Source organism: Lagopus leucura, unplaced genomic scaffold (assembly GCF_019238085.1).
Source record: "Lagopus leucura isolate 7727_CA_CO unplaced genomic scaffold, USGS_WTPT01 Super-Scaffold_100028, whole genome shotgun sequence".
Taxonomy (NCBI): Eukaryota; Metazoa; Chordata; class Aves; order Galliformes; family Phasianidae; genus Lagopus; species Lagopus leucura.
Genome location: NW_024962279.1, coordinates 1,320,572 through 1,340,234, shown reverse-complemented (window position 1 = coordinate 1,340,234; position 19,663 = coordinate 1,320,572). Strand labels below are relative to the sequence as shown.

The 19,663-nt window shown below is 42.2% G+C and overlaps 1 protein-coding gene across 1 annotated transcript in view; it reads right to left on the bottom strand.

The window, feature by feature from the left end:
- Positions 1-19,663, bottom strand: part of PTPRG (protein tyrosine phosphatase receptor type G) — a 373,912-nt gene that overhangs the window by 101,477 nt on the left and 252,772 nt on the right. Inside the window, exon 6 of the mRNA XM_042880843.1 lies at positions 912-978. Within this exon, the coding sequence (XP_042736777.1) occupies positions 912-978 (67 nt within the window). The remainder of the gene's footprint in view (positions 1-911; positions 979-19,663) is intronic.

Below are 19,663 nucleotides of genomic sequence, written 5' to 3'. Positions count from 1 at the left end.
GAGCAATTAATCCAAAATCCTATTTGTTTTAATCTAACACTGTCAACTAGTTTTAGGTTTGCAGTCAGGAGACAAAAATGTTTGTTAAGCTCTAGAGCACTAGCTAATGTCTAAAGACAATGCTCTGAAAAGGTGCAAAGATGTTTTATCGCAGCACTATAGATGGGACGGAGATTTATTAGAGTACCTAATGCCATTCCAGCAGACGCCTTTTGAATTATAATGAGATTATTAAAACTTTACAAATCATTATATTAAAACCTGACAAGAGTACTTTTGGAACTGGAGCATCTTGATGTCGTTGCTAATGATGCATTACCTGTGATAAGGCTTCAGTAGAATTACTAAGTAAAAAACTGGTTATAAAAGTATAAAATATATTAATATTTATTTCAGTACCTGCTATAAGTTCAAGGATAATAGGTTTATATGCATCAGAACAGTCGAATGATCGTATTTATGTCAGCATTAGAAAGATGTTCATCTGCTGCAAAGTTTAATTAATTTTCACAGATAGTTAATTTTCTGTTTCATTATCAGCTCCCTAAATTTGAAAGACAAATAATTTATAAACAAATAGAAACTTCAGAGAGGAGTATTTTTAGAGCAAACAGAAGATAAATAGCAGGAATGAAGCACTAATACGAATGATATATTGTAGTGGGTTTTGATTGATAACTTATGCATTCTAGAGCACTGACTGAAAAGAAACAAATTGTTTACTGTTAGCCCCAACCCATTTTCAAGTAACAAATGGCTCTGGTCTTTACCAATCAAATAATGGCTGTAATGCCATGAATGAGGAATGTGCAGGCTCACTGTGTCCTCCTATGGGTGACCTGATCCTTTAAGGACAACATTCCTACCCTTTTCCCCTTCCCAGCAAGAAGAAAGTTTAAGCAGCTACTTACCATGATGTACGACGCCCTTCAACCCATGGATAATGGGATCCAGTGCAGAATTGTCCCTCTGACTGACCTACACGCAAAGGATACAGGATTGGTTACATCTATTCTGGCATCAGACAGAACAGTCTCAGCTTAATCTTCTAAAGAGAGGAAAATAAGATGTTATCTAACAAGCTGCTTAGTTCTCACATTTACAATGGCTCCTCACCAAATGCCAAAGATACATGGTGTAATAAAATGAAGCAAGGAAGGTTAAACCAGAAGAAGGCATTTTCTGCATTCATTAAAACATTAGCAACATTATTACCCAGCAAAGCCTAAAAACAGAGATATAGCGTCTCTCTGGCTACTTCTCCTTTCCTAGAAGAAAACTGCTGTGATAAAGAGAAGTTATCCAGGAAGAGTCCACTGGAACAGGAACAAATCTGATGCCACTGCTGGCATCAGTAATGCTGGACCACTCTCCATAAGAGAGCCATAAGAGCCGGGCTCTGACATCATGTTACTACTCATCAACTTGCAACACTGCTGAGGCATTCACATCCAGTAATGCATTTATAAAAATTTTTGTAACTTTTTGCATCTCCAAAGGCTTTGAAGGAATAACCTACAATTTCTGTGAACGTGTCCCATTACCTAAAGTACTTGCTAATTTACTCCTGCAAAGTAAATTCTGTGTGTACCACATTCATGTAGTGCTTCTTTTTTCTTTCTTTTTTTTTTTTCTCCCAGTCAGTATCAAAAACCTGAGCACCACTGACCATTTTTGGGCAGATTGCTCCAAATGAGGAAACAAATCAACTGCAAAAGGGCTCCTGTGCTTTCCTGCTTGCCCGTGATCTCACATCGTGAGGAAAAAGAGAAACTAACAACTTTCTGTCTGGATTTTAACATGTCAAGGAAGGAGTGGAGCTAGAAGAAGAAAACCACGAGAGGAACTTGTGCCCAGCAGGGAACGTGCGCTCTGTGTGAAGCACAGAACTGGCTTGGAGCATGGCTGCAGGACGAGGGCATCGCTGACTGCAGCACATACCAAAATGTGTTACTGTAAAAAGTGTGAGTATGGTTTTTCCCATCCTTTTCCCTCACTGCTAATAATAAATCTTAGAAGTATCATTACCTTTTTAGCCAACTGCATTAAGAAGAAGAAACAAGCAAAAAAAGCCTCAAAATCAACACACCCCAACTTTCTTCTGTTTATTTGGCCTTTGAAATACTCTGCCATGCTCACGACACATTCCTGTGTTCTTGTTTCCAGACAAAAAGGTTTGTTTTCTTTTGGTGTTTTAAATGGAAATTGAAGATCCTTTTCTCATCACAGAACTTCAGTACTCACAACGATAAGGTAGGGCAAGATCTGCAATAAAATTATGAAAGCAGCAGCGGCAGCTTTGAAATATATACAGCTTAGATGTTACTGGCAATAATATTATTAGGCCTGAAGGCTGTAAGCTCTTTGAAGCATGAACTTTTATATGCCCAAAGGGGTGCTCTGTACACTTTGGACTCTGTATAAATAATAATCACAGTACACTGAACCCAATGACCCACTTTGTAGGTTCTGTCTGGCTTCTGGCAAATCAACAGTAAACACTTTAAAAATGCAGAGCTGTTGGAAGACATGTTCTTGCATCTTTTCCATTTATTCAGGTTTCTCCAAGCCGCAGCCACCACTAAAAAAGAAAAAGCAGCAGTGGATCTGAACAATGCTTCATTTATCGCTGTTTAACTGTAAGTTGTACAGAGTTTTATTTTGTTTGCTTTGTTTTTATCTCTCGTGACAGCTACCATCAGTTCAAAGAAAGCAAATGGATGGAAAGAAACCTAAAGGTTAAAATCCTTCCTTTTGGGATTTTCTGTCAAAGCAGATCAATTCGTAACCTCAGCCTTGGCAGCACCCCTTTAATCTGCTGAGGTGGTATGCCTGTATAGATCTAAGCAATCTTATGGATAACATACTCTGCAAATATGTTGTGCTCTCCAATAGCATGAAATCGAGAGTCATGTTACTTCTCTGGGGGTGGGAAAGCATATGCTGCATGCATCTGTATTCATGTTTTCTCTGAGGGGATGGGATCTCACGTTTCTCTAAGACTCCCAGGCAAACAAGTGACACTTGGGGAGACTGCAGTTCAGACTTGCTTGGGATATAATCTTGTTTTCCTTGCAGATGCTTTTCTCCCTTTTTTAACCTTTACTTACACACTGCTCTCCCACATCTCACTACACCCTCTGCAGGATCTTGGCAAGGCCAGGAGAAAAGCGCTAAAAAGTTTTCTTATTTTGTGGAATGGCTCAGGCTTCAGAGCAAAACTTTTCTTACATCTTTTTTCTTTCCTTAAGATCTGAAAAGAACATTCCTTGGATTTCCTTTCCTTTTTCTTTTCTCTTTTTTTTTTTTTTTTGGTTTGCATTTTGCATTTTTCTGTATCTTTTCTTCTATCTGTGTTCATGGAAAAAAAAAAGCAGGTTTTTGAAACCCAGAATGTCAAATTCTATCCCAAGTGCTGTATGACTGTGGTTTAACTGGCCTGGAGCTACCATGCTGGTTGAGATCAGAGATTCACCCCATACAAGAATCCTGTCTCTGAAAACAGCTGAGACATAAAAGAAAGGCGAGGGAAAAAGAAAGAAGGGAAAAAAGAACAAATCTACCACCAACATTTTTTTTTCACATGTAATGTGTTAAGACAGTTTATTTTTTATTATCTTACGAATAGATTCTAAAGGACTGCATGGATTAATGGGACAGATGGAAAACCGTCCTGAAATTGCCCTAAGATACCCCCAGCACCACTACCACTAATGTTGTTTCCTGAAGATGATGCATTCATTCAAAACTAACACTCTATAGGTCTGCAGCAAACAGAATAAATAACAAATTGCTTGCATCATTTGTAATTGAACAATGCCTGTAATCCTCTTCAGCAGAAATAAATAGGTAACTCTCATGCTAAGTGCAAGGGAAAAATAAACACGGGAATATCATTAAGCAGTTTCCTGCGCTAAAAGAGCTCTCCCCACAGGGTGAATATGGGATGAAGATGACACGAGGAAGCCCAGACTCCTTGTTTATCATACCCTTTGGGTGACTCCAATACCTGGTGCACGCGTCATTCTGGTAGAGTGAGCAGCTATTGTTAAAGCAATGAATAAAACAAGCACTTGCAATGTAGGAAAAGGTCGTGTACAAGTGACCCCATTCTGCAGTCATAAAACAGAGACGTTCTTCAAGCAAAGGCACGGTGGAAATCATTACCCTAGACAGGCTGCATTTACTTACAGCTCCTGCACCTAATGCAGGCACTGAAAAATGATTCATTCTTCGGTTAACAACAAGGTTGATCAGTCACGAACTCTATTGACAAGAGCGTTAACACCTTTCATCAGCACAACCTGCTGCCCCCTGCTTGGTGCCCCAAGAGCTGCCAGGGCAGGAGCAGGAGCAGGCCATGAGCTGGGCACTTCCTAACGATAATGAAAGTTCCAGGGAATGCTCAGAGCAAGAGTGTGACAAGAGGACGGGCAGGGGACTGGTGATGCTAGCATGGTGCCAAGCCACAGCATGTGGGAACAGACTTTGCAGGGCAAGATACTACCATAGAAAGCCCCACAGTACTGAGTTCACTGTGAGTTAAAAAGCAAATTAAAAAAACAACCCCAACAACAAACATATGGGAAAAAAACAAAAACAAACACAAAACAAAGAAGCAACAAAGGCAGTTCACATTCTCTATCACTCTTGCCCTGTAAAGTAGCTGATGCTCACCACTCATCTGATGATGTTATGGAACAAACCCAGAATGTACTGAAGTCTCTGATTTCACAAAAAACCTGTGACCACGTGCTATACAATTTGAAACGTGTGCTAAATTTGTAAGTGAACCACAGCCTGTCTTAATGCTGGGAGCAGTTCAATCAAGCAGGAAAAAGAATGTCAGGCAAAAATTTGGAGTTTACAATGACTTAAGGAAAAATAATAAATAAAAATATCAGAGGAACCTCCAACTGAGCACTGAGGCAGTTAAAAGGCCACACAACTACTCCAGATCTAGCTTTACAGACCTCTGTCCAGAGGGAAAGACTCCCTCCAACTCCTCCCATTCCCTATTACTTTGGGAGCCTCTCCAAAACCAGGTTACCCTTCCTCTAAGCAATGCACTGTAGGCCCAGGGAGCAAAGCTCTCTAATGATCACTGGTACCTTGCAAAAAAGTAGGTGAATACTAATAGCTTGAACAGCTCAGAAGTCAGAAATACGCTTTTCTGTTAAACATATACTTAAATGGGTCTACTGGATTGAAGAAAAGAGTCTGGGGGAAAAAAGAACAGAAGAAAAATCTTCCGGTCTGAGTGATACGAAATACAAATTTCTCTCTCATTTCCAACGAAAAAAAAATCTGGCATTTACACTTATTAAACCGTCATAAATTTGCAGCAACTGCTTTCAAGCTCATTAAATGGGCTCACAGACAGTACTGTAAAGCATCTCAAAGCAAAGGAGAACGCCGTAGCTGGCTATATTGAAAGGTGAAATGACATGCATTTTGTGCGAGTCAGGGGAAAATGAATGGCAACAATTTTGTGATACACTACCTGAGCCTTTCCCCTCAGAATAGTGATATAATTTACTTTTCTCTCCCACTGCAACATTTGGCCCTTGACTTGGAAACTAAATCTTCAATCTATCAAGCCTTACCCATCTGCTAAGTAAAATGGCCAAGACGATCTGCATGCCTTGAATTCGATATAGCCAGCTGCTCCCAGAGCGCGGTGGCATTAACATCCAGAGACCATCCTCTGGTGCTGTAAAGGATGGCGTCTGCCAAGGATGAATGACTGCATACTTAACAGTGGCAGCTGAAGCCAGTGACAATGGCTGACACGGAGAGATGCCAATGTGTCAAATTCTACTTTCAATTACAATGGTGAGAGTCAGGGGTAATATTCCCCCTCACCGCATGCCTTCAGCTCCCATTCAGCTCATGGTAAAGATGCACAGTTCACCAGCCAAATACTCGAGTCTCTGAACACGCTGTACAAACAGCTAAGAAAAAAAAAAACAAAACCTATTATAAATTAACGAGGTTGCAGAGATTAAATTGTCCTGTAGGGTTTCAGGACAATCAACATGGTTAAACAACTTATTCCCTTATCGGTGCAGTACCGTTGGACAGACGCCAGCCTGCAACCTCTGTGGCACTGTACCTGATTTTCACTGGATAGAGCAGAAATGAGCAGAATTCCAGTAATGCAAACACTGTCTCACTCCATGTATATATATTTTAACGTTACAGCAACAGAATTTCAAAAAATTCAACATAATCACAGTCAAAAGAAACACACTTTTCTCAAAGGGAAGACACTCGCCATATTGCTGGGGAGTCTTCAAATTCTCTCTTGCCTCTGCAGTCAAATTATTTTAGAGCCAGCTAATAGCTTGAGTACTCCTGGTCCTTCTGCACAATCACGCCTTATCCCTGCATTGGTCTGCAGCAGTAAAAAGGAAACACATCCTGGCTTTGTGAAACGCACCCTTTTGCTCTGTGCACAGCCCATTGTCTCACCTCTCTCCACTCTCCCTTTTGAAGTCCACATTGTAAAATTGGCCGTGCATAAATATTTAATTTCTCAGATATTTCTGAATAAGAGGAAGTGAAATATTTCAGATCTGGAATGTGGATGAACTGATATAAAAAAGTTTACATGTACTTTGCTTTGAAATGCGGTAGGAAATATTTATTAGGACTTTTTTTAGGAGAAATGATGGGTGAAAAGGGATAGCAGACAAAGCTGCAGCACGCTGAGTTATCCATGAAAGCAGGAAAATGCCTACAGAGCTCCCAGCACAATGACAGGGTAGATTTGGTGCTGTCAATTTTTCACTTTCACAGGCACCAAATGATCCAAAAACGATCCGTTCCTGCTCCTCCACAGACGATATTTTCTTCCATTCAGCCTCTCTCCCATTTGCTATGATTGTGCATCTCCCATAAGAGTTGACGCAAAAGGACAAATCTGGCCGAGAGCCCACTGCCTCACGGAGGTGAGCTGGAGCCAGGAAGCATTTGCTGTGTAATGAGTGAACTGCCCAAAGTGTGTCCTGCAGAATGTCTTTGTAAGGGAAAGCATGAAATGGAAACAGCCCCCTTAATACTTCAAACTGCCGCTCATGTGTAAAATCAGACAGAAAACAGGTACCCAGGCAAGATGTGACACCAAACCTTAGGCTGGCACATGCACTGTTTCACACAGATACTGCCATGACCTTTGATTTTTTTAAAAATGTGTATTAGAGCTGTGCTTGCCTTTGCCCACGGCAGCTGGTTTCAGGATCAGTGATCTGAAGGCAAATTCTGTTGGGTTAAATCTGGGATTTGGCTTTCAGGTGTTAATAATCCTTCCATGAATGAAAATATATTAAAGACACAGAGGTGCAGATGCTGGCAGAGGGGATGTTCCTGGATGTTTCATTGACTGTGTTGTTTGAAAAGAGGGGGGAAAAAGTTAATGAGTCCTCCAATGATTATTTTAAATAGAATAATGGGTGCGCATTGATCCTTCTAGCTAATTCCACTTTGAATAATACATCATCCTGACTGAAAGCCTGCTAGTGATGTATTAACTTCATATTTCAGCACAGCTTTGGAGGGTGTCTACAGTGAGATATTAACTAGCAGTGCCAAAGAGAAAGCTGCACTTTAAAAAAAAAAAAATAAATCCAAAATGGTTTTAAAAGCTATAGAGCTGACTTTGGGGTCAGGTGTTCTGGCTGCCCCCCTTCGTTCGAGTACAACTCAGCCACTTGTGATGGATGCAACCACAGCTCCTCTCGACCTCAGCTGGCTTTGAACCAGCTGCGTGTAGTCCTGAGGGAGTTTCAGACATCCTTAGACAAGGATGGGACAAACTAGGCTGTAGATTAGCAGAGTATGTTTTCTCTATTCATTCACTACTCAAAGGCTGAGTCAGTTTTGCTCAGCTCAGCTTATGCTCTGCTTGTGCATGCTGAGTTTCTTTGCTAGTAGGCAGAAGCATTGATCAGGTATTGCACTGAGTGATGAGCACACCTGGCTGAGCAACGTTTACAGCCTGCCCCCAAACATTACCTCCATTCACTACCACAAGTGTTGCAACACCCAGGATGGTAAAAAACAGCCAGCAATGCGTTTTCCTTTCTTTTTGTAAGCCACTCATCTACCTGAAGTTTAACTCACACCAATGATAAGGTAGACTCACAGGCATTAATTTCACCAAAGCATTCTTGCACCTCAAAAGCACAACACAGATAATTTCCTTTAAGTGAATAGAACATTCAATTAACAAATTATTGAAAGATCTTAATAAGCATGTATCTAAGGAAAAAAAAAAACCCAAGATATGTGCAGCCCAAAAGCACAATCTGATTAGGAGCAATAGAATATTGAAGACACAAAGCTCTGTAAAAGACAAAAATGTAATTGCAACACAGAGGCAAGACAGCTTCAGCAGCAGATTCTCAAAGCCAAGGAAGCTTGATTGATGGACTGTACCATCTGCAGCTGCGCAAAAGAGGCAAGAGTGGCTCTAAGTTTATTTAAAGCAATTTCGGTGCGCTGAGCCTACTTGTTCTCCTCTGAGAAAATAATATGATTTCTTCATAGAGCATGTAGTCTACTTATTTAAGCAGTAGTGTGCAAGATCTCTCAATCCTACCAGCAGTTCAGCTGGAAAAATGACACACCAGGGGGTAACATTTTATCAGGATGGAGCCTATTTTATAAAAACTGCCATCAGTTATAAACTGCTCTCACCATCCGAGTTAAAGAAAAAAAGAAAAAAAAGTTTGGTCTGCTTTAGAGTTCCCACAATCTGCCCAGTTAATAGGAATTTTTAGGTAAAAAAATAACCACTGTGACCTAAAGTAAGGAAGAAAATGGAATGGTGTAATGAAAAAAGCATCAGGAGCGCAACAGCCAGATCGTCACAAGGCACCCACTCGTTGGTATACAGCTTCACACGTTTGGAAAGGCTCTACTCAGAACTGCAGAACCAAGAATGGAAGATAGCCTGCATTTCCTTCTGCTCCTGGCTTGAGTGTGGGAGAAACGTGCAAGTGAGAAAAAAAAAATACATTCAGTTTTGTTTTTCCCTTCTGAAAATAAAACAACATATCCTGGTGGATAAACCAGAAAATAAAATATGCTGGGCAAAATGTGTCGAGTGGAAGGGAGCAGCTCAGATGGGCATTTCTGATGCCAGCATTTTGCAGAAGCCTGTAATATAATTGTTCCAGCTAAGCTTGCCTTGGATGCAGCAGAGATTTCCAGCCTTTTTCCTCTCTTCTAGCCAATAAAGGATTTTGGTGACTGAGGTCACAGCAATCTCCCCTTTAAAATGAAGAAAAGGATTTGTCTCAGCTTCCCAACATCTCTCTTTGATTCTACATGAAAAGTCCCCATTTTTCTCTCTCTCAGTGTTGCCCTCAGCTCATTTCCCCATGACTGCAGCAGCAGCTCTCTCCAGCCCGCCAGCGCCAGATGACTCAAGCCGGCATCTATGAGTCACAAACACAAAGGATGCAGAAATGTCAATTAAGTTACACAGCCACTTCCCCAATGACAACCACACCTCAGTTCACAATTAGATTAGAAAACCAGTGAAAACAAATTGTTGTAGGGCAGAATTCTTATCTCCTGCTCCAAAACACAAAACTCCGCCGTGGTTCGCTCATCGCTCCTTTTGGCTTGTTTTTAAGTAGGCTGGTATGAACTGATCCCTGAAACTGACGCGGGAGCTACTACAAATTTCCTTTCCTACATCTAACGAAGCTGTGGGCTGGGAGAGCACTCCAGCTTCCGGGAGTCTTTGTGGTACGAGAACCCAATTTTAGACCAGTGCTGACCATTAACAGCTTTCTGGCACAACAGGAGAAGCGAGACTGTCAACTGTAATATGGTTCTGTTCCCTCTGAAGCAAGTTCTTGATTTTTTTCCCTCATCTTATGTAAATTTTCAATGCCATTCAACTTCTTGCAGATGCTTGCAGCTTTTCAAAATGCCGGGCCCTCGTTCCATCCAATACTGGCGGAACCCAAGGTAGAAAGCACCAGCTCATCCTCAGAATTTCTCTCCCGCCTCCGCTCTCATTTCTGAGCCACCTCCCTCTCCCATCGCCCACCTGCCACATCCTCCTCTTTCTTTCCACTCGAGGAGCTGTTCCTGTTTCCTCCAACATTACAGCGTCTCCTCTTCCCAAACCATTCCACATCACCCCCTCAAGATCCCTCGCACGGTTCTGTTGCCTCTCCTCTCTTCCTCCTGCACCATCAAGAAATCCCTGCGTCTCTCCCCAGATATCTTTGCATAGAGGACATGCAGGAGCCTGGTCAGTGAGCGGGCTAGGCCCAGGGAAAATAGGATTGCAGGAAAAAGGGCACAGAGCCCACTGTAGGGCTACCAAGGGCACCTTTGCTGGAGGGCAGGAGGTGGAGGTGCACCCAGAGACATCCCTGAGCCAGGGTGGGTGCCAGCAGCAGAACCCCAAAAGACAGACAAGAGGAAGCAATTCTCACCTAAATCTTTCAACCACTGAACTAAGAATGGCAGGATGTGGCCCTCACTTTTCATCTCAGCTGCTTCTACGCTACTCATGTTCCTGAAGCATCAGAAGTATAGCTCAGAAAACCCATCTTATTTTCTTATTTCACTGGTGTTACACTACACACAACAGCGAGGATCATATGTCAAGCTGTTTGTTTTTCACTTGGCTAGAATGACCCAACAACTCACTCGTTTCCTTACAAAAACATTTCAACAAGTATCACGGCTTGTGCTGAGAGGAAATGGGGAAATTATTGTGAAGGAAAAAAAAGCACTTCGAATACAAGTGCATTAAAAGCCTGGGAAACATTGAGTTTGTGGCAGCAGTTTCTTCCTCTTGAAATACAAAGAAACACAAAAACTAACATGACATGTACGCTTGTTTCAAGATGTTCTACATTTCAGCAGTGGCAAAGTGAATGCTGTTCAATCATGGCGAGTAGGTGAGTCTTAAAGCCACAGAACTCCTCAGGATGCTCTACCCTTCATGCCTCAGCTCCACAGGCTCCTTACAGCTTTGTGGAGCTTCTGCCGAGCGTGACCCAGCTGTGGAGGGGGTCTTCGTGCTCTGCCTCTGATCAGAGAGCCCTCCTCCTGCACAGGATGTAGCTTCAAAATTGCAGGAATCTCAAATTCTCAGGTAAAGGTTTGAGAGAAGAAATGAAACCCAACTGAATGTGATTTAAAACAAAACTTAAAATGTGGTTAGAACAAAAGGTGCTCTGTTCACAAGTTGAGTCTGACCCAGAGTGATGGAGAAGCTTCCTGCAGGTGGGTGTACACAGGAATGCTCTCAGGAAGCCTTCATCCACACTCTCTGAATCTGCTTGCCAGAGTACCCACCTTTTACTTTCAGATGTTTACTTTCCTCAGGGCTTTAACTCCTGAGCGTCCACACATCACGTATGCTGGCTGTGATCCTACCACCAACACTGTGAGCAGTCAGCTGGGCTACCCGACTCTTGGCACACACTTCAGTCATGACCCAGCTTTGGTACCTACCTCTAGAAAAAAATCTCTCTTCTCAAAATGTGTCTGGATGCACAGTCCTTTGATGGCACCACCATCATATTATGACCTATGACCGACACCACAAGCTGCGTTAGGCTCACCCCTGCCAAACACTTGAGCTGGAATGAAGCAAGGTTAAAAGCCAATGCTCTATGAAAGCAGACCTCAGAGGACTGCAGAGGGTTATGTTCACTGCCAGGTTGTGCAAACAAATATCCCTCCCAAATAACCAAGACCCAGCAGAGTTTACATCCCAGTTCAGCTGTAACATGCATACAAGGAGCACTGCACCAACAGCTGCTGTAAGGATGAAAGGCTTCCCAGAGCTGCATGCTGTAACATTACCTGTTCTCTGTAGACTGGTCTGTAATCCCAGTGCAACAGCAGAATCATAGAATCATTCAGGTTGGAAAAGACTACTAAGGTCACCAAGCCTAAACTGAACCCATCCCTACTGACCATGTCCCTCAGTGCCAGATTTTCACGGTTCTTGGACACCTACAGGGATGGTGAACTCCACCACCTCCCTGGGCAGCCTGTGCCAACGCCTCACCACTTTCTGAAAGTAAGTTTTTCACAATATCCAACCTGAACCTCCCCTGACACAACTTAAGGTCGTTATCTCTCATGCCAGGACACAAATGCATTTGCACTCTGTCTACATCTGGATTTATGGGGGGGACAGCAAGCATTTTCATATATGCCATGTTAAGGAAGGCATAATAAATCTTCTATTTTTAACAGAAAAACCTGGTTATATGTCTCAGATGCAAAACAAGCAGACGTCAGAAGAAAGTCGGTCTCTCCCAAAAGGCAGACAAAGGCTGGGCACTTACGACATGAATGCAGCATTAAAAAAATTGTTTCTGACACAAGAACAGCTGACAGAAATAATCTCCATAGCTCAGCATGAATTTATACAGCCTTTCAGCAACTCTATTAGACAGGTGTGGTAGCAGCCAGCTGTACGGCAGGCACAAAGCAAGTTTCGGCAGAACTCGAGTGCCCATATGGCCCCGCAGCACTTCGAGGCGGTGCCACCTGCCCAGGCATCACCCCCTTCTCCTACTGCCATCTGTCCACAGAGAGATATCCAGACCTACTTGAGGAACAGTGTGAAGCAGGTCTTGATAACAAGTTCAGACTCAGAAATGATGATGTCTTCATCCACAACAGGGAGACCACCAAACAGCTCCACCTGGACAGGTGTAGCAGCCAGTTCTGCTCTGGGCTTTAATTCTCTGCCCAAGTTACCAGAAGAGACAAGTCTAGCTACGAGGCAGGGAGGGCTGTGTGCTACTGTGGAAGGCAAGTGTGTTAGCTGAAATATCATATGTCTCTGTAGATACGTGGAGCAGCAGAAGGAACCAGTCTGCTTAGCTGTATCACTGGTAATGAGCTGGTAAAAGGAGAGCATCCCCAAACATTCACCTAGAGTTTCATGAGACTGGTATCTTTACACTGCGTGTTTACCATTATGGGGAACTACCTGCTCACGCCTCCCATGAAATGCAGCAGGATAGAAAAGCATGTGTTTTTAGCAGCTTACAATGCAAAATGCAGAAATAAATTCTTTGAAAAGTGATGGATCTAATAATGTTTCACACAAGAGCATTTTAAATTACATGAGGTGTTCTTATAGGACCGAGATATGATAAAGAAGGTTTGCAAGGTGGCAATGGAGGTGGGGGGGAGAAGGAGTAAGGAAACTTTACATTGGCTGCTACTAAAATACAGGCATGTAGACAGTGCCCTACAAATCACAGATAAAACACACACAGCTTCACTGTTAGGGTTATGGAGCTGTGCTTTCTAATCAACACTTACCCACACCGCTGCTTTTAAATATTGACCTGGTGGCATGATTCTGAGGGAGAATGTTTATCACAAGGGGTGATTTAATTCAATCATCCCAATTCCTGCATAATGAGATCTTATTTCTCCTAAACCCCAGAAAGCAGTAGCTTAAGCGAAGCTTACAGATCAGCTAATATATTTACAGCCTTAAAATAACACGAGACACTATAAAATACACTGAGATTCAAAGTTAATCTATTTTAGCAATACTCTTGCAGCAAGCGGAGATGAATTTTACGCTGAAAAAATCCATTCCATCCAAAGCAAGGCTGATCTTTGTAATAACCAAGCTGCTTTCTAATGTGGTACATCATTTCACATTACTCACAAAGAACAGTTTGCCAAATCTGTGGTTCGGCTTCATTTGATACAGTATGCGGGTGGCAAAACCCCACACCTTCTTTCAGAAAATCTCTTTTATTTTTGATAATGACTGCCTCACAATGTATTTGTGATGCACAGAAATTGTACAGTTACAATCAGCAGCTAAATACTTTTGGATTGTATCAGCCCAGCAGCTTTCCTTTGGCTTCTCAGGCTTCTCAGTCCTGCGAAACACTGCAAGCTCATAAGAGAAATCCTGCTCCATCTTGCAAACCTCTGCAAACTCACTGTTAGAAGTGCTGTGAACAGATTTAAGCAATCTTTATTTAACACATACTTCAATTTTCAGCACAGAAGAGTGTGATTGGCATTCTTGACTCATCTATCTCCAGTAGAGCTTAATGCTCATAAAAGCACATCCCAGACTTTGCTGGTTTTGTTCAGAGAGCTCTGATTAAGCGCACCTGAACTTAAAACAAAGGAGAATTTAATATTACTCAAACTGGAACCATTTAGCTCCTTCCAAACTCCCTATCTCCTCTGGATTAACGTGCTTTCAGTGAGCACCAGAGGTAGAAGACATCCGAACACAAGTAAAACTGAGCTGCAAAAGGATTCCCAGGTTTACCCACCCTCAGCTCCGCCCTATGAACTTGAGGATTTCTGATTTAGATTCACAGGAGGTATAACATCAGATAGGAGGATTACTCTGGGCAAGCCGCCATCTCAGCTGCAGAATTATTTGGGGGGTGATATGCCATCAGCATTATCTGTTAAGCCATCAGCCATACATATAAATGTCTACCTCTAAAAAGACATAAAGAAAGAGATCAGCCTAGGCTCTGATTTACTTTCATTGCCTTTCTTTGACCCCTGGAAAGAAAACCCTCAATACCCATCTCTCCCACAGCCGTCCTGCAGCACAGACACTGGAGATGACAAAAACCAGCAACAATTCGACCCTCTGGCAGGAACCTGAACACTGCATTTGCAGTCATTTACAAGAGGTTGTAACTGAATCACTGAGAGGCTTTTTAATGCATGCTTGCTCTGCATTATGTGCAACATATAGGAATGATACAGGAACCCATGTGTGTTAGTGGCAATAACTGGGGCGGTAATGGGCTGGGCAGCACCTTCCTGCTCCCAGCCTCTCTCTTCCACTTCCATGCTTTCACAGCACATGGAGCCCAAGCAAAACTTCCTGACTCTGCAGCTGGACCTGCTCTGCAACTTGGTGAGGGCACGATTAAGATGACGAGGGAACTGCCTCGCTGACTGCACAGAAACGACATGTTCCATTTATTTGCACAGTGCAAGCCCTAAGTGATTCTTACATCTCAAAGCAACCCATTAACAAGAGACTTTGTGAATGGAGTATCTGGGTAAACAGTTCAAACAAATATATAAATTATGCATTGTCGGTATACTTTTCTACCTTAGGGACCACACTGAAACGAGACTAAAGAATTATGTTTTATTTGTATTAAAAATGTATTAGCTGCTGTCCGAGCAGGTTTTCTAGAACATCTGGTATGCTACCCAGGAAATTCTGTCTGAAGCTTGCATTGTTTATTATTGCCAATACCAGGAGAAACTTGGCACTGTTGTAACTGAGAACTACAGTAATAATTCTTCAGGCAGAACAGCTTAAATTTAATAAGAATAACTTTTCCTTCTGAGCCAGGAGATCTGAAGGCAAAGGGAGTCCCGATTTTACCCATCTATTTTATATATTCAGACTTTACAACCAATTTCTTTTATGGTACAAAGTGAAACTCAGCAATCATTTATGAATGGATCCCACACTCTTACTTAATGTGTGCCCTAACGCTAACTGGTAACCAGAGACACTGCAGCTCCATGGAAGACACAGAGGATGAAAACTAGTGCTGCTTTTCTAAGGGCTGCACAAACACTGTGCAACATCCAGCAGGACTGTGCCTCACATGGACCTGAGAGCTGGATGCATTTAAGGAAAGGACAGATGTAGTACTTAGGGACTTGGTTTAGCGAGTGGTATTGGTGGTAGCTGGGTGGTTGGACTAGATGATCTTAGAGGCCTTTCCCAGCCTTAGTGATTCTATGATTCTAAGTGCCTGGATCTCAGTGCCTACGACCCCTGCACGTAAACCACCTATACTTGATTAGTCCTCTGAGAGACAAATGGATGGCTGCAGAGGACGGACTTTGCAGAAAAATAAATTGAATTAAATTTAAAAAAGAGGTAGGCAGAGAGACATAAAAAATGATCTTCCCGGAATCCAGGCTGAATGTTTAACAAGAAGGAGAAAACAGAGTTATTCAGAGGCAGCTGCTGTGTTTGGGAGAGAGGAGAAGGGAAAGGAGATGAACGTACAGCTTTATTTCTCCTTTGATTCTGTAACTAAGACCAATTCTAGCAAAACTCTCCAAAGACTTGGAGAGCTAAAATAGATGCTTTATTTCCAACCTCTCTCCCTTTTTCTTAAACAAAAAGGTCATGTCAGAATGCACCAGCTTGGAAACGTTGTGAGGAGAACGGAGGACGAAGCAGTCGCTGCAGAGATGAGAAAGGGTACTTGCAGGAAAGAAAACAAGGCAGGTTCAATGACTTCTCAGTGCTCAAAGACGCAAAGAGAGATTCCACAAGGAGCTGGTGTCCCCCCAAAGCACACAGCAGAGGCTGCAGTCCTCATGCTCTGCCCCAGCTCTGCTGGCATCCTGCCCCAGCTCTGCCGTGTGATGTCTGAAGAAATGGCAAAAGTGACACAGCAACAGAGCACACTGGAGAAAAATGCAAAAGGCAATGCTGCAGTTAGGGAACTAATTTGTTTTTTAGTCTAATGGTTATAATCAGCAGACTTCCTGAGTATCAATCTTCCTGAACCACAGAGGGGGTGAGATTATAGACTGACGACTGTAATTTTTACATATTAGACATCTAAGTGTCATTTTCAGGAGTCTGGTAATGAAAACTCCAAGAGACTTTTTTCCATCAATTTAAAGATTTTTTTTTTTTTTCTGCATGACTACAAAATGATTTTATTTTTTTAAGGCAGGATATTTTTTGAATCACAGAGAAGTAAATTACTGCACTTCAGATGCTGACATTCGACACTAAATAATTCCTATGCTGACTCCAATTTGGAACATCAAGGGCGAGAGAAAGGAAAGGGAGGCAAACGAATATGCAGATGTGTGCTGATCGAGTTCTTAGGGCAAGTTATTCAAACAAAACCACTAAAATATAAGGGGACAATTATGAAAATTAAGGCTAACAAATTGGCATGTAATTTAATGAAGCAAGTTAATAACGGCATCCCACTTGGGATTAATCATAATATATTAATTAATAAGCATTGGGAAGCAAAAAAGCTGCACGTCAAAATCATTTACAATGCTGTAAAGTGAAAGATAGCGATCCTGACATTCAGACGATCATTAAGCTAGAAGAGCACAGAGATCTGTTCCCCATGCAAAGCACACAACCAGCTCACATTAATGGTTACGACAGATCGTTCAAGATATTGAGCAGAGACACCATAAAACACACTGAAAGTGTTTCTCAGATTTGTAGGTTTGCACTGCTTTGGGGTCTAAGTCCTCTCAACTGCAAAAGAAAAGTTTACAGTTCCTTCCTAGCATCACTCATTGTGATGTTCCCATTAAAAACAAAAAGCAATGGAATGTGATTCATCACAAAAACCAAAAGTTGCCCAGCAGCACACCGCAACTGGGAGCTGCCCTCATCAGACCAGGGAAGCAGCAGCACAAGTTATGAGACCCGGCAGTTAAGAAAGCATTTATAGTCCACTCAGGGAAAAAATTATCTAATTTTTGTCTTTAGTTAGAGGTTGTTCCAGACACACTGGAAACAGCATTTCTTTCTCTATATGAACCTGAAATTAAAAACAAAATAAAAGTCAAAGTCTCTCTGTGCACTCTGGTATTTCACCCTGCGCTGCACGAAGAACCACATGACATCACTTTCTGCACAGACTGTGTTCCCTAAAACTTAACCTGATAAAAAGATTCTCATTGGAAGTATTGCATTTTGGCATCATCTGACATAAAGTGGGGCTTCCTGCTCTCCTGCCTCAGTGGAAAATGCCATGAGTTCATGCAGCTGCAGAGAAGAAGGGACAGGAAGGCGATCGCTCGGGCGCACATAAGGCAGATTATCCTTCTACACCACACAGTCAGCCTGTGGATAGAAAAGTTTCAACACAGCAGGTTGCAGCCATCATGATCTAGAGACTGCAAATGCCTCTTGGCAGAACACAGGCAAGCAGAAGCAGAACGATGTGTTTGCTTCCAAGAACGATCTGTTTCAGCCGCCCTGTCAGTCTGTCTGCCTCCGGATCCAGCCCCCCCTTTCGCTCACGCATTTGTACTTGTTCCTCCAAGCACGCCTGCTCCGATGTTCAGGCTGCTGTGTGAACACCTCTGCTCTTAGCAGACTCGTGCTTGGCCACATGGGCTCCTTCTCACGAGTGAGGCACAGCAAATGTGCAGCCACGTGAATAAGCAAGCATGGTGCTCTGCAAACCAAGAGGAACTTGGCTCGTGTTTATATGGGACGTGAGATGGGGATTACGAGGAGCCTGTGCTCAGCAGAGACGCCAGAAGCAAAAGTATTTCTCAGTGCTGGTGTCAGTCAACAGAAAGTTTCATAGAATCAGAGAATCGTTTGAGTTGGAAGTACCCTTAAAGGCCATCTGGTCCAACTGCCCTGCAATGCACTGGGACACCTACAGCTCCATCAGGTGCTCAGAACCCATCCAGCCTGACTTTGGATGTCTCCAAAGACGGTGCACCTGCCACCTCTCTGGGCAACCTGTGCCACTGCTTCTTTGCTCTTATTTGCAGTATTGCAGCAGCCTGCTCCACAGATAACAGCCTGTGGAGTCTGAGGAACTCCAGACTTGGACAGGAGTTGTTTGCTTAGTACTCTCTAGAGGCAGGCCAAACATTTATGTCCTAAAATAAAGGATGAAGAGCCCTATTACAGAATCCTTTTTCACTGTTGAACAAAATATGAAAGATGACAAAATTGCACAAAGGTATGAAACAGAGCAAGGATAAAGCCTCGTTAGGCATTTGAAAGTCAGTGAGCACCAAAACTGAAACTGGCTATATATTTACTTTTTTCAGTCGCAGAGCTATTCCCCATCTGTTCTCCCTTTGCTTTCTTCCTTTACATAAAATATTCAAAAATATTCAAATTTCTCAAAGTTTCAAGAGAAGTTGAAACAAAATAAAAATCTGAACATGCAGATTTTGGATTTAGTTTAAAAATTCTTTTTTTTTTTTTAATTGAAAGGTAGATTCTTTTAGAAACAAACATTTCCCTTGAATTTTTCCTACCCAAACCCAGCTTCCAATCAATGGGGTTTTAATGCAGGTTCTTAGACCAGCATGGGCTCTGACTGTTAGGCACCCAACCTCACATGTTTTGGCTGCAGAGATGGCTCTGGAGGCTGTTCAGAGCCATTCACGCTCTGAACTCAACCCAAATCTAGCAGGCTTTAAGAAATACTCATAATTTTCTGTTTAAATCCTCCACAATGCAAACTAACTGTCATGTTCTGATAGGTTTATCTCCATCTATTTACTGGAAAGTTGGGTGAGTATTTCTCTACTCCAGAAATGATTCCTACTGCTATGTATCAACTGTACTGCACAAGGTTTTTCTCAGAAAAATGTATTCCATTACTCTACAGACTCTGCCTGCTCACATTTACTCAACTCTTCTACCTTGGGGTACATATTTTCTACTTCTATATATTATTCTTCAACTATACAAAGGCCCTAGTACTGCTTTTATTAGTAATGACTAGTAGCTTTAAATAGCTGCAGTGATTTACAAATACTTGGAAACTGTACATCAGTTGGTAAGAACACATTTCAGATTGTTTTGCTCATCTTCTGTTCCACAGAGGGCTACTAATATGTATGCATGCACTTTGACAAAAATAAATTATGCTTTCAAAAGGCATTT